General features: G+C 52.7%; 1 protein-coding gene across 12 annotated transcripts in view; it reads left to right on the forward strand.

The window, feature by feature from the left end:
* Septin3 (septin 3) overlaps positions 1-13,782 on the forward strand; it is a 31,736-nt gene that overhangs the window by 9,250 nt on the left and 8,704 nt on the right. For 10 of the 12 annotated variants that reach the window (XM_076556416.1, XM_076556410.1, XM_076556411.1 and 7 more), the window contains 6 exons: positions 7,306-7,497; positions 9,727-9,855; positions 10,297-10,378; positions 10,679-10,816; positions 12,784-12,901; positions 13,444-13,539. In XM_076556416.1, the coding sequence (XP_076412531.1) occupies positions 7,306-7,497; positions 9,727-9,855; positions 10,297-10,378; positions 10,679-10,816; positions 12,784-12,901; positions 13,444-13,539 (755 nt within the window). Of the gene's footprint in view, positions 1-2,549; positions 2,679-7,305; positions 7,498-9,726; positions 9,856-10,296; positions 10,379-10,678; positions 10,817-12,783; positions 12,902-13,443; positions 13,540-13,782 lie in introns of those variants that run through there. The other 2 variants (XM_006980209.4, XM_006980210.4) reach the window with 1 other exon arrangement.

The raw sequence follows: 13,782 nt of genomic DNA on the forward strand, positions 1-13,782 counted from the left end.
GAGCTAAGCTCCCGGAGGTCAGGCTGAGGGAAGATACCAGAAGGAAGGTTTACAGCGTAAGCTGTGGAGAAGCAGTTACATTGAGCCCTCTCTTGACCATGACCTATGCTTGTTTCTTAGTTCTCTGAAAAGGCAGCATAATTGGGTGAGCCCAGCCTTAAGGGAAGTCTGAGTTCGAGGCCAGCCTGGGCTACAGAGCCAGCTCCAGGACAGCCAGGGCTACACAGAGAAACCCTGTCTCAAAAAACCAAAGACAAAACCAAACGAACACCAAGTCTAACCTCGCCAAACACAGACAAGCTCTTCAGTCTGCTGTAACTTCTCTGTCAGCAGTCTGACATCCCAGAGCTTCTGTGGGTGGGAGATAATGACCTCAGGGAGCCCTCAATCAATTCACAAATAGCTTTGTAGGAGATCTGCGATTTAAAAGGTCCATCGTTGATTGGGAGATAAAGGCAGGGGATAAGTAGTTCAAGGCCAGTCTTACCTGGAAGTCTTTCTTGGTTACAGTTCTTTAAAGTTGAAGGTGTGTGTGTGTGTGTGTGTGTGTGTGTGTGTGTGTGTGCGCGCATCCTACACACAGATCTATAAACAGGTCAGCACAAGGGCTAGAAATACCATGAATGTCTCGGAGAGGTTTGTGGCATACCGAAGTCACACCAGAGTTAAGTGGTGGCAGAACATCGATTGGAAACCAGACCTGGCCAACTTGGAGCAATCTCCTTCTCAACATTCCCAAAGCTCAGGGTCTGGGTCAGGAAGAAGGCTTGGAAAGTACCCAGTCCAGCGCTTGAACTGGGTCCTGGGCTTGACAAAGCCTTTCTGGTCCCACTAGGCACACAGCCGAGTCCTTAGACTTTGCCGTCTGACCCTGGCTCTCCATCTTCAGCTCAGCTCTCTTCTGAAATACAGACAGCTACATCCGCTGGACTCCTCCGTCTGGGTATCTCCGGGACATGTCTAGAGGCAGGGAGACCCTTTCTTCTAGAACAGTGGTTCTCAACCCCCATAGGGGTTGCATATCAGATATCCTGCATATCAGATATTTACTTTACGATTCATAACAGTAGTAAAATTACAGTTATGAAGTAGCAACGAAATAATTTTATGGTTGAGGGTCATCATGACATGAGGGATTGTATTAAAGGGTTGCAGCATTAGGAAGGTTGAGAACCACTGTTCTAGAAACAGCTGCTGCCCTCCCCCATCTCCCTCTCTCAGCTGCAGGCACCACCCACCTTTGATCCAGTGATTAGATCCCCAGGTAACCTGCCTTCCTCAATTTCTGTCTCCATCCTATTCTGTCTTTTCTCAATCTGATTTATGTGCCTCCTCTGTACTTGACCATGTGGCTGTCAACACTTTTTTTTTTCTTTTGAGACAATGTATCTATGTAGCCCTGGCTGTCCTGGAACTAACTACGTAGACCAGGCTGACCTCAAGCCTACAGTGATCCAGCTGGCTCTGCCCCTGCCTCCTGAGTGCGGGGATTAAAGACGTGTGCCACCACACCCCGCAGCTGTCACAGCTTTGTACCCTCCTGCTTCTCCCGTCCTCACAAAGCTGCCACAGAGACTCAGCCATTTGGTGGCAGAGTTTTAAAGTCTCACTGTTACCACCTCTAAAGCTCGCTGCTCAGCCTGCCTCTCCACTCTCTTAGCTGGGGGCAATCTTTGTCCGTTATCTTTCCTGCCTCAGCCCAGGTCAGCGTTCGGAGTTATCCACTGCACTGCTCTGTCTCCTCTGGGCTTCGCAGGCCCCGTTGCCTTTCCCCGGAGAATGCCCTTTTATTCCCTTTTCTCATCACCATTTGCTTTTTCACGTTGGCCCTCACCTGCTCCAAATCTTCCATTATCTCCGTGGGTGCCTGTTTGCTTGCACTCCATAGCACCTGAGTGAACCAGCTTTCGGATTTCTGCTAGACCCCAAACCTTTAAGGTCAAGGTTTGGTCATCCTCAGCCCTGTGCTCCCAGGGTCGACCAAAAGCCATCGTCAACGCATCCAAGACTTTTCGGGTGGGTAAAGGAGGCTTAGGGAAGTTCCCGAGTAGTTCAAGGTTATAGGGGTTCAGGATCCAGGCTGGGAGCTGGGCCTGGAACCCGGTTCTCTGATTCGGAGCTCTATCTGTCAGCAACCGCGCCTGGGCAGAACCGCGGTGAGCCAGCGCAATATTCCAATCACCGCGTGACTCACGCACGCGCACGGTCACCGGCAGCTGCCACCGATCTCCTGCGCCCCAGACCTGGTAGGGAGCTGGGGACAGATTCTAGGGAGAGAGACAGGTATTGCGATGCAGGCACCTTCCCCGGCGGGGCAACGCGAGCTCCCGTACCTGCTCCTGCGTGCTGGCGCGGGAGCCGCGGGAAGGGGAGGGGCCCTCGGCGGGGCCGGCGAGCGCGCGGGTCACGTGGTGCCGGTGGCAGCGGCAGCCTCGGTGCGCGCGGGCAGGGGCGGCTCGGCGCCGAGCGAGCGGAGGCGAGGTCCCGGGCGGGCGCGGGGCGCAGGGGCGGCGCGGCCGGGTGGCGGGTCGGGCGGGTAGGCGGACGGCGCCGAGGGGCGAGGCCCGGCTGCAGGGGCCGCTTGGCCCAGAGGGAGCCCGCGCCCGGCTCAGCCTTGCAGCCCCGCGCCCTGAGCATCTCCCGGAGGACCCGAGACAAAGGAGGATTCATGTCCAAAGGTAGGGCTGTCGCTTGGGCGCCTGGCACCGGCCGGGAGGAGGCTACGGCCCCAAGCGCTACCAAAGGGAGGGTTTGCTGTGCTGAAGACCCCACGTGCAGTGACATGTGCATGGACACACGCACACCAGGTGGCACACACTTGGAAGCATAGTCTCGGGAAAAGGCATACACAGGAGCCTGGGGAGGTATGGAGGAGACCCAGATGCTTAGGGGAAGCCCCCGCTGGAGCACACCAGGACACGCACACACATGCACAGCATGTACTCCAAGCATGGGTACCAGACCACCTACAACCAGTAAGAGACCGGTACGCTGACAGTCCCCTTCCCCCACATAGAGACCAAGCGCAGAGACAAGCACCAGCTGGTGGTCTCCAAGGGAACTCATTGGCTTCCTGACTAGAATGGGGGGAGGGGGGTGTCCCAGGGCCCTTTGCTTCTTTTAATGGGGAAGGACTTGTTTCCTTTTTTTTTTTTTTTTTTTTTTTTTTTTTTTTTTTTTTTTGGGCTGCCCGAGGCTGGAGCTGGGATGAACTAGAATTGGCTCTGTCTGCGGTGGGGGTGGGGTTTTTAAAGCTGCTGGTTACCAAGGGGTCGGAGGAGACCCCCTCAGCTTGGGAAGGAAGAGATAGCCTAGCATTAAGCTAAGCAGGCAGGCAGGTATCATTCTAGAAAGGTCCCCTTCTTCTATTGCTACCTTTCCAACAGAGGGGTGGGGTCTCTGGACCAGACAAAGACAAAGCCATTCATTTTCCTGTAGGAGAAAGCATGACATCCTTGCTTGCCTTAGGGATGGAGTGGGCCGTGCTGTGGGGCCAGAGCTGAGTCAGGTGGACTGTCTCTCTTCCTGGAGCACTGATGTGGCAGGTGGTACCTGGCAGGGGGTGCTGCAGACAGATGCAACCCTCTCTAGGAGAGCTGGGAGCTTAGGAGGGGGCCCCAAGGGCCGTCTAGCTGCATTCTGCTGTGAGCAGTTATGAACTCTTTCCCCACTCTTGGGAAGCCCCCAGGCCAATCTCGGATGCAGGGGATGGAGGAGGTCTCTATAGGTAGGTGTACCTATCTACCTTGACCATGGCTCACACAACAGCTATTTGTAGGTGGGGGGTGGGGTCCCGGTGCTCTGGACAGGAAGCAGTGTTGTCTGCAGGGACTCCTGCCTTGTGGGGCTTTCATTCATTCATTCACCATCTGTTCATTCATCGCTGAGTATCTATGATATGCTAGGGTGCACTGAGCACAGAGAACGATAAAGCATGGCTCCGACCTCCAAGAGGGCTGGAAAGCAGCATCAGTGACAGGTCATTTACATTCATGTTTTTGTATGACTTTAGTACATGTTTTGTATGACTTAGGAAGGCAGGGACATTCCCCTCTCTTAGGAGTCACCTAGCCAGGACTCATGCCTGTATCAGCTGCCCATCCAAGGATGGCCTGGTGGGACCTGGGGGGGTTCGGGGGGAGAAGAGCGTGGAGCCACAGAGGCCAACTCCAGAGCAGCATTTGCTCTGGACCCTGGAGGTCCTGGTGTACTTGTTAGGCACCTTCACCCACAGTGGGTCCTCAGGGGGCAGTGACCTTGTCTTGGATACAAATATATCCTGGGCATGTAAGGCAGCCCTTGGTTTAGTTAGGCTTCCATGGGCAGCGTCTAGAATGACCTGGAGTGAATGGATATGCTAAGTACTGTAGAACCTGCAGGGCACTGAGGCAGCACACAGGGCGCGGGATCCATATCAGTTGGGAAGTGACTTAGCTGGGGTCTTGAGGAGGGGGTACAAGGTGTTCCAGCAAAGCTTGTGGCACAGTGACGTCTATGGTATTTGTGGTGCTTGATCAGTGGCGGCCGTTAGCCTGTGACTGGCATGTGACTGGCATGTGGTCGGGAGGAGGCTGACTTGCTAGTAGGTGCCCTGTACCTTCCTCATCATGGATGCTAACACGGCTTCTTGGGAGAATGCAAGTGAGAGCCGCTCATTCCCTGGGCTTACATCAGGCCAGCCAGAGACTCTAGGAGTTGTGTGGGCATCCGGTCAGCTCCCTCCTTCCATCAGGGTCGGACAGACAGAGCCGAGTGGGCCACGGTGAGGACACATGCTTTATAAGTATTTGCAGCCTCCGCATATACAAGTCCCTTCGCCTGCCGCCCAGGTGGCTTATGTCCCAACACAGGCTGTGGGTACCAAATGTGCCTGGCAGGGCACGCAGGAAACCAAAAGGGCCGGGCTGTGAGAACAGCAGGAAGGAGAAGCGGGGCACTGGCTCCCAGGGCAGATGTGCTCAAGGGGGACGTGGACCGTGTGTGGAGTGGAGGAGCGGACTCGGCCTGTTCAGAGTCAGCTGTCACGGGGCTGAGCCAATCCTGCTGCCCTCGGGAGCCACTTGGGTTGGCAGCAGCTTCCTGGGAAGCAAGAGGGAGCAGAGCCAGGCTCTGGGGAGGTGTTGAGGCTTTGTTGGGTTTAACTGTGCCTGAGGGGGAACACGGGAAAGTTTTCCATCAGGAAAGAACATCTTGCCAGGACCAGGGGAAGGACCAGGTGGTGGGGGAACAGAAGCAGACTCCTGGCTGGGCTTGGGAATGGGGAGGGAGACATGTTCCCACTTCCTCCTGCCCATCTGCTGTTCCATCAACCCTCCTCACAAGGCTGAGACGCAGGGTGGTAACCGTGGACCGTAGGGTTTTAAAAACGGCACGGCTCCCGGAGAGCACGGCGGTAAAGAATATGCTTGTGAAATTAGGAACCGGGGCACCCTCCGCTTCAGAGATACTTTCATGTGCTCAGGTTCAATCCCCCTCCAGAAAGCTGAACTTGAAAAGGTGAAAGGTAGCTGGGCGGTGGTGGCGGCGCACGCCTTTAATCCCAGCATTTGGGAGGCAGAGGCAGGCGGATCTCTGTGAGTTTGAGGCCAGCCTGGGCTACCAAGTGAGTTCCAGGACAGTCGGGGCTATGCAGTGAAACCCTGTCTGGGTGGGGGGAGTGGGGGAGACAAAGGCAAGGGCAAGAGAGCATGGGTCTGTGAGGCTGGACTCTGGGCTTATAAGCATCATAGCTCATGTGATGCTCACCACAGCCTTAGTCATGATCCTACTATTGTACAGAGGAAGAAGCAGACTCGGAGAAGGGAAGTGGCCTGGGCAAGGACTAGCTGACACATAGCAGAGCCGAGATCTTTTATTTTTCCCCCGAGACAGGGTTTCTCTGTGTAGTTTTGGTGCCTGTCCTGGATCTCGCTCTGTAGGCCAGGCTAGCCCTGAACTCATGGAGATTCGCCTGGCTCTGCCTCTGGAGTGCTGGGATTAAAGCCATGCGCCGCCATCGCCGCCCGGCCACGCCGAGATCTTTTTCACTTCACCCCCACACCCATTTTCCAGACAGGGAAATGAAGTTGATCTCTCCTAGAACGTACCCTGCTGGACAGTGACCTGCCACATCTCTCCTGTGTGTGAACATGCCCCTGGTCTGCCAAGGGGACCTTTGACCTTCTTTGGGGGGGCTGTTTCCTCAGCCTCCCCCTTCTGCTGCTTACTAGTATGAAAGCGCCATCTTAGGCGAGCAAGAGTCCTGGACCGGGTATCATTCCTTCCTTGCTGGCTCCCCAGGCTCAAAGCTTCACACACGGGAGGTGTTGGGAGACCCTCTGTGGCACACCAGCTTTGAAACTCACGGCACAGGGGAGGCTGGGCCGGGGGGTGGAGGCATGCTTGCTCTGCAAAGAAAGGCAATTCTGATTGCTTCCGAAAGACCAAGTAACCGAGGCCACTGACAGTTGATCAACAGTAGACCTAGAACCCTAGAGCTTCCTTGTTCCTTACTTGGCAAGGCAAGATGCAGGTCTGAATAACTGAGACATTTGATAGACCAGTGCTCCTTTGAGGTGGAGTTGCCCCCGCCAAGAAACATTTGGTACTCCGTAGAGAGACTTCTGGTGCTTGCATCTGAGAGGTCCTTCTGGAAACTAGCAGAGACGGTGGGTGCTATTAACCATCCTGCAGACACAAGATAGCCCCGCTGCAATAGTTATCCAGGTAGCAGCAGAGCTAAGGTGAAGGAGGCCCTGGATCGCATATGCAGATGCAGTACTTTGGAGCAGCGATGTGTTTGAAAGTGTCCAGCAGCAACTGGAGAACCCAGCTGGGGCTAGAGGGATGGCTCAGTGGTTAAGAACGATTACTGCTCTCGTAGAGGACCTGGCTTTGATCCCCAGTACTTGCATGGCGGCTCACAGCGGTTTGTAAATCCAGTTCTAGCATGATCCAGTGTCCTCTTCTGGCTTCTGTGGACACTGAATACACATGGTGCATATACTTACATTCAGGCAAACACTTATACACATAAGATAAAAACAAGTAGATCTTTACATAATAAACAAACTGGAGAACCTGGTACTGGTACAGGTTTTGCAACTGACCTAAAACAGTGTTCTTGGGCAAGTCCCCCACCCACCCACCCACCCACAGGGCATCAGTGGGCTTTTCATCTACACAGTTCAGGACCCAGGCTGGATGATATTATGGTCTCTTCCAGTCCCAACTCCAAGGCTCCGTATCAAATACTATGGTGCCTTTCACGAAAACCCTGCTTTCCTGCCACTCACCCTGCCTATTCCTCCCACCTTGGCTTTTCAGGGCTCCCAGAGGCCAGGACGGACGCAGCTATGTCAGAGCTGGTACCTGAGCCCAGGCCTAAGCCGGCGGTGCCCATGAAGCCGGTCGGCATCAACTCTAACCTGCTAGGCTACATCGGCATCGACACCATCATCGAACAGATGCGCAAGAAAACCATGAAGACTGGTTTTGACTTCAACATCATGGTCGTTGGTATGGAAAGCCATGGGGTCACTGAAGGCCTAGTGGTGGGCAGCGCCAAGGATCCCATTTCTTTCCCCCGAATGACCTGGCTTCTCTAGGGTGAGCTCTTTCTAAGAGGGAGGATTTCATCATGCTGATCACGAAGGTCTGCTTCCTTCCTCCTAACCGGCTGATTCAAGGATGGGAGAGATTTGGGTGGATGGCCAGCCTGGCTTGGCCACTAGCTGAATGTAGACAGGCGGCCAAGTCATCACTCTGAGCTGGCTTTTAGGTTTGTGGAATGGGCATCGTCAGCCCTCTCCCATCTCCAAGAGCTGTGAGAGGACTGGTGTGAAAGATGGTCTAATTGTTCACACCTTAAAGCTTCAAGATTTTCCAGGGTCTTAGTCACTGAGTAGCATCCGTGAGTCACAGTATGTAGCAGGAAGGGACATTGGCCTCATCTGAGTTGTTCACTGGGTGTGGAAATGGAGTGAGGCAGCCTCCTCTCTCCTCCTTCCCCCATCTAATCAACAAGCCCTGTCCCTTTAACCTTGTAAAGATCTCCTAGGCCTGTCAGCTTCTGCCCACCCCACACCGCTACCCTAGGCCAGCCCACCTGGGTAGCGGCAGCTGCCAGACTCAGTGCTGATCTGCAGAAGGGTAAGACCCTCGGCCAGGGTAGACTCATTCACAGATGTTTTGCTCCAAATACACCAGCTGAGCTGACAGTGTGCTCGGTGACATGGATGTTTTAACTTTCTGGTACCAAAGTCTTAGCTTAAGAACCGGAAGTTCTTAAGCTGGGTGGTGGTGGCACACACCTTTAGTCCCAGCACTTGGGAGGCAGAGGCAGGTGGATCCCAGTGAGTTTGTGGCCAGCCTGGTTCATAGAGTGAGTTCTAGGACAGCCAGGACTGTTGCATAGAGAAACCTTGTCTTGAAAAAAACAAAAACCAAACCAAACCAAACCAACAACAACAAAAAACCCTAAACAAAACAAAACAAAAAGCAGAAGTAGATGGTAGATGGTTCATGGACACTTATGGCTGTGCCAGCTGGGGTGCCATTGACCCTCCTGGCTCTCGATCTCCTTTCCTCTCCAACTCATTGTCCACTAGCTACTCAATGGCTTCCCCAGCATGCCGAACTCATTGGGCCATCCATGCTCATTCCATAACTCTTTTAACCTCGGGATAAATTTAGACTTCTATCCTGGCTGGGAACTGCTCCAATGCAACTCTTAGCAATCCCCATCTACATTCTACTCACGCACACAGAGAAGCTCTCGACTTGCATGTTCTTTCCTGCAGAGCCTTCTTAACATAACGATTTCAGTGGCTTCTGCCAGTTCCTCAGGTGGGATGAGAAAATGCTTCTCCTCACCATTCCCGGTCTCTGCCAGTTCCCTCCTTCCTTACCCATCTGTAAAGAGACGATGGCCTAAGGGGATAGCATGACAAGCCGCAAGCAGTGAAAACACCACATATACATACATCCCACATAATACACACGTCACATATATACAGATGCACACATCACATATACCACACACATACACACATGCACACACAGATAACATGAGCATATAACACATATACATACACAGAATGAATAGCGTAAAAAAAAATGAAGCATGGTTCTTGGGATGTGAGCCCTGATCTGTGTGTCCCTCACACGTGTTACATCTTAACAAGGGGAGGTAGGTAGCTCTGCTGTGAGAGGCACAGGGGTGATACAAAGAGTGATTTTGGGGGTGGGGGTGGGCATTTAGTTCTGTGTTAAAGAGCCTGATAATGAAGTACAATGCCCTGGTTTTCAGTCCCCAGCACCAAAAGTAAAAAGTAAAAAGACCAAGTTTACTAACAGATGGGGAAGTGCTCGGGCACCGTGAGGCAGGATCTGCATACAAAGTAATCCTGTTCTCACTTTAAGTGTTATTAAAGACGGAAAAGCTAAGCTGAACAAAAACACAAGCCAGACCAAATCAGAAAACTGCATCTCACACACACCACAAATGTACAAGTTGTACCTTCTCCCAATGGTCCTGGGGTCCATGAAGGAACATGGACTCCAACTGCCATTTCTCAAGGGTCCTTTCCATTGGACATTCCTACCTAATGCTCATCCCCAAGGGGTGTTCAAATAGGGCTTGGATCACAGTTCCGGAGCCCTGTAAGCTCACAGGAGGGCTCTGCGGCTCAGGAGGTAGATGTGCGGCCTGTCTCCCTTTCTCCGTCTCCTCCTCCCTTGCTGCAGGCCAGAGTGGACTGGGCAAGTCAACGCTGGTCAACACACTCTTCAAGTCCCAAGTGAGCCGAAAGGCCTCCAGCTGGAACCGGGAGGAGAAGATCCCTAAAACTGTAGAGATCAAAGCGATCGGGCATGGTGAGGACTAGGCCAGCATCCTCTGTGGGCATCCTTTGGAGGGGCCCTGATGCCAAGTAAGAGAAAGGGGGCCTCTGGGGAATAAGATGTGAAAGGGAAGCACAGAGTGGAAGTGAGCCCCAAATTGTGCAAACTCCGTGCGTTGCTAGGCCTAGATAGTGAGGTGGGAGTGGGGGGGAGTGTGTGTGCAGAACTGAGAGGTGGGTCTTGAACTGGGTGATAAAACTCAGGATTCAGGCAGAAGTAGACACGGAAGAAGTAGGACACTGTCTTCTAGGTGTAGGGAGGAGCCTTCGTAAAAGTGCTCAGTGGGAGATGGCCACGGCTTGGCTAATTTATTAGCTGCTTCTAAGAGTATGGGTGCTCCTGGCCAGCAGGCTGCAGGGCCCCTGGGGTCAACTGTAGGATTGACCTATGTGGCGCTCTTTCTGTTCTCTCCAGTGATAGAAGAAGGTGGTGTCAAAATGAAGCTGACAGTCATCGACACACCAGGCTTCGGGGACCAGATCAACAATGAAAACTGGTGTGTGCCTGCCTCTGAGATCTTGTTCCTAAATACTCCGCTAGGAAGACACAGTGCAGATTCGTTCCCGTTGAGAATGACCTGCATACTGGATTGGGTCCCCTGGGTGAAGTCTACCCGTGCTAACCATCCATGGAAAGCCATCCACAGGGAGGCTGAGGGCGAACCCGTCATCGGGGAGAGAAGGGAGGCTGGGATGTGAAATGGGTGTGAGGGGATTGGGACCTGACTGGGCCTGAGAGGCCCTCCTGAGTCTGTCCTCTTGATGTATCCCATCCATGTCTCCCCACAACCCCTCAGCTGGGAGCCCATTGAGAAATACATCAATGAGCAGTATGAGAAGTTCCTGAAGGAAGAGGTGAACATCGCCAGGAAGAAGCGCATCCCCGACACCCGCGTCCACTGCTGCCTCTATTTCATCTCCCCCACAGGACACTCGTACGTACCAGACCCACCCCTACGACCGGGCCTGGCTCCGGTTTGTGTCGTTTGTGCCAAGGATTGGAGAATCCTTACCTGGACTTAGCTGGGGAGGGTCAGATGGCTGGAAGGTCAAAGCCCTGTGACCTTAGGGTTCCCCAGGCTTTCCATAAGAAAGAGTAAAGCTGACCATCACTCCCCGGCCCTGGTACTGTTTACTGGTACCTAGAACATCACCGCCCCCCATACTGTTTACTGGTACCCAGCACATCACCGCCCCCCAGTACTGTTTACTGGTACCCAGCACATCACCGCCCCCCATACTGTTTACTGGTACCCAGAACAGCCTAACTATACCAGCAAAGAGAACTTGAGCAGACAGTACCTCATTTGTTCAACAGATACTTGCTTTGGACAAGGCTTGGGGTGTGGGGGAGGCAAGAAAGGTAACACAGGGAGAATCAGGGCTGCTGGACTGGGGGCTGGCATCTAGGCAAGATGTGGAACTTAGTTGTAGGTATCTAGACAGGGGCCATTCCAGCAGGAGGAGCCAGACATCCAGAGATGAAGGCTGTGCTGCGAACTTAGTTTGTAAGTAACAGATGGGCCCCATGATGAGCAATGTGGGAACAGGCAGGGGTCAGGGGTCTCAGTGGTGTTTCTAGCCACCTTCCCACAGGATGGTGTGTCTCTCTAAGCCCCTCTGTAGGGTCAGAACTTAAGTTTTTGAGAGGATGACACACAGCAAGGTAGACCCTGAATTTTGAAGGATCCAGGGGTTCCCAGCCAAAATTGAGTGATAGAGGTTGTGAAATAATAAACGTGGGTCAGACCTAGGAGCTCAATAAAATGAGGGCTTTTTTGTTGGTTTTGTTTTATTTTTAAGACTGAGTACTGGGAATTGAACCCAGGGTCTCACACATGCCAGGTAAGCACTCTAACATTGAGCTATATACTCCAGCCCTCTTTTTACTTTTTAAAAAATATTTATTTATTTATTTATTTATTTATTTATTTATTTATTTATTTATTTATTTATTTATTTATTTATTTATTTATTGAGACATGGTTTCTCTGTGTAGCCCTGGCTGTCTCGGAACTCGCTCTGTAGGCCAGGCTGGCCTTGAACTCAGAGCTCTGCCTGCCTCTGCCTCCCAAGAGCTGGCATGTGTCACCATGCCCAGCTCTTTCACTTTTTATTTATTTTTGATTTTTTAAAAATTTTATGTGCATTGCTGTTTTGCTTGCATGTATGTCTGCGTGAGGGTGTCAGGTCTTGGAGTTACAGACAGTTGTGAGCTGCCATGTGGGTGCTGGGAATTGAACCCGAGTCCTCTGGAAGAGCAGTCAGTGCTCTGAAACGCTTAGCCATCTCTCCAGCCCCTCTTTTTGTTTTTGTTTTTTTAAATGAGGTCTCACTTAGTTGTCCAAAATTGCCTTGTACGTACTTTGTAGCCCAGGCTGGCTTGGAATTTGAGATTTTCCTGCCTCGGCTAAAACAACAGTTTTAGCTTTTCTGAGACCTTGGTCCACAGTTAGTGGGAACTATCAGACAATGGGACTCAATGAATCCCCTCGACTGCAGAGTCAGACCAGGCCTCTAGAGCCTGGCTCTACAGGATGGAACGTGGGGGCCAAGGTGAGGCTGTTAAGAAGAGTTCAGTTGGTCATGGCCATCCATGTATGTCCCCCAAAGAAAGAAATTCCTAGGTCAGAAACGGTGTCATGGAATGATTTGAGGGGGTTTGAGGAGAGACATGCTTTACATGGAAACTGAGGAAGGAAAGGGAGCGCTTGGTTTGATGGGTTGAGGGTAGAGTTGGGGACACGCAGCGGGTGCTGAAGCGGTGGACATGTGCCAGAGGAGAGGCTGCAGCTGCGTGGCCTCAGCTAGATCCCCAGACCAGTGCTCCCCCAAGGACGCTGTGGGGAGGGCAGTGGCTGAGTTGGTGGCTCTGACATTCCCGCCTCCTCTGGGCTCACAGCTTACGACCTCTTGATCTTGAGTTCATGAAACATCTCAGCAAAGTGGTGAACATCATCCCTGTCATTGCCAAGGCTGACACCATGACCCTGGAGGAGAAGTCTGAATTCAAGCAGAGGGTGAGCCACCCCTCTGCCCTTTTCCTGTCTAGGGCTTCCTTCCCCTCCTCTGGGTCCAAGCCATTTCCTACCTGCCATGTCTTCCACTCCGCTCCAGTTTCCCAGCCTAACTCCCTCCCACTTAACCATCCAGGAGGCAAGGGCTAGAAGTTCCTGGGCCAAAGGTTCGTCCATGCAGTTCCAGGCTGCCTCTGACCCACCCTCCACATTTGTCTGCAAAGGCTCCCAGATACTCATCACTGGGAACCCGAGATCTTACTTCTCCAATGGTAGGGTTACTAGAAAGACTTGAAAGTACGGCCCACACTAGTACTTATTGGATGAAAAGAAAAGAACACTGAAGAAATCCTGGAGGAAGAGACTTAAGCTGGCCTTAATGGCGGGACTCAGCTGTGCTGTTTGTCTGAAATCCCAGAGGCCTGAGCCTGCTCTCACAGACTCCTCCTCTTTCCTCTCAGGCTGGGCGGTGTCTTTTCTTGGGATCTTTCTGTTGCCCAGGGCCTAGGGATTCTCAACACTGTAGTGCCTTGCCCCTCCTCCAGGTTCGCAAAGAGCTTGAAGTAAACGGCATCGAGTTCTACCCTCAGAAGGAGTTTGATGAGGATTTGGAGGACAAGACGGAGAATGACAAGATCAGGGTAGGTGCCTCCTCAGTGCCTCTGGGACGGGCCTTCAGGCTCTTCCTTCGCTTTTCCATTACCACACCCCCTTGTCACTCCTTCTGATCAGGAAGCAGGAAGACAGTGACCCTCACTAGGACTGTGAGCCCACAGCAGGGCTTCCTGTACCCAGTCCTTTCCACCACCAGATGATGATAGAAAGCCTCCCTGGCCTTCCCAGGACCTGGCAAAAGCCCAGTGTTAGGAGAAGGGGCAGCAGGC

This window comes from Peromyscus maniculatus, chromosome 20 (genome assembly GCF_049852395.1).
Source record: "Peromyscus maniculatus bairdii isolate BWxNUB_F1_BW_parent chromosome 20, HU_Pman_BW_mat_3.1, whole genome shotgun sequence".
Classification (NCBI taxonomy): domain Eukaryota; kingdom Metazoa; phylum Chordata; class Mammalia; order Rodentia; family Cricetidae; genus Peromyscus; species Peromyscus maniculatus.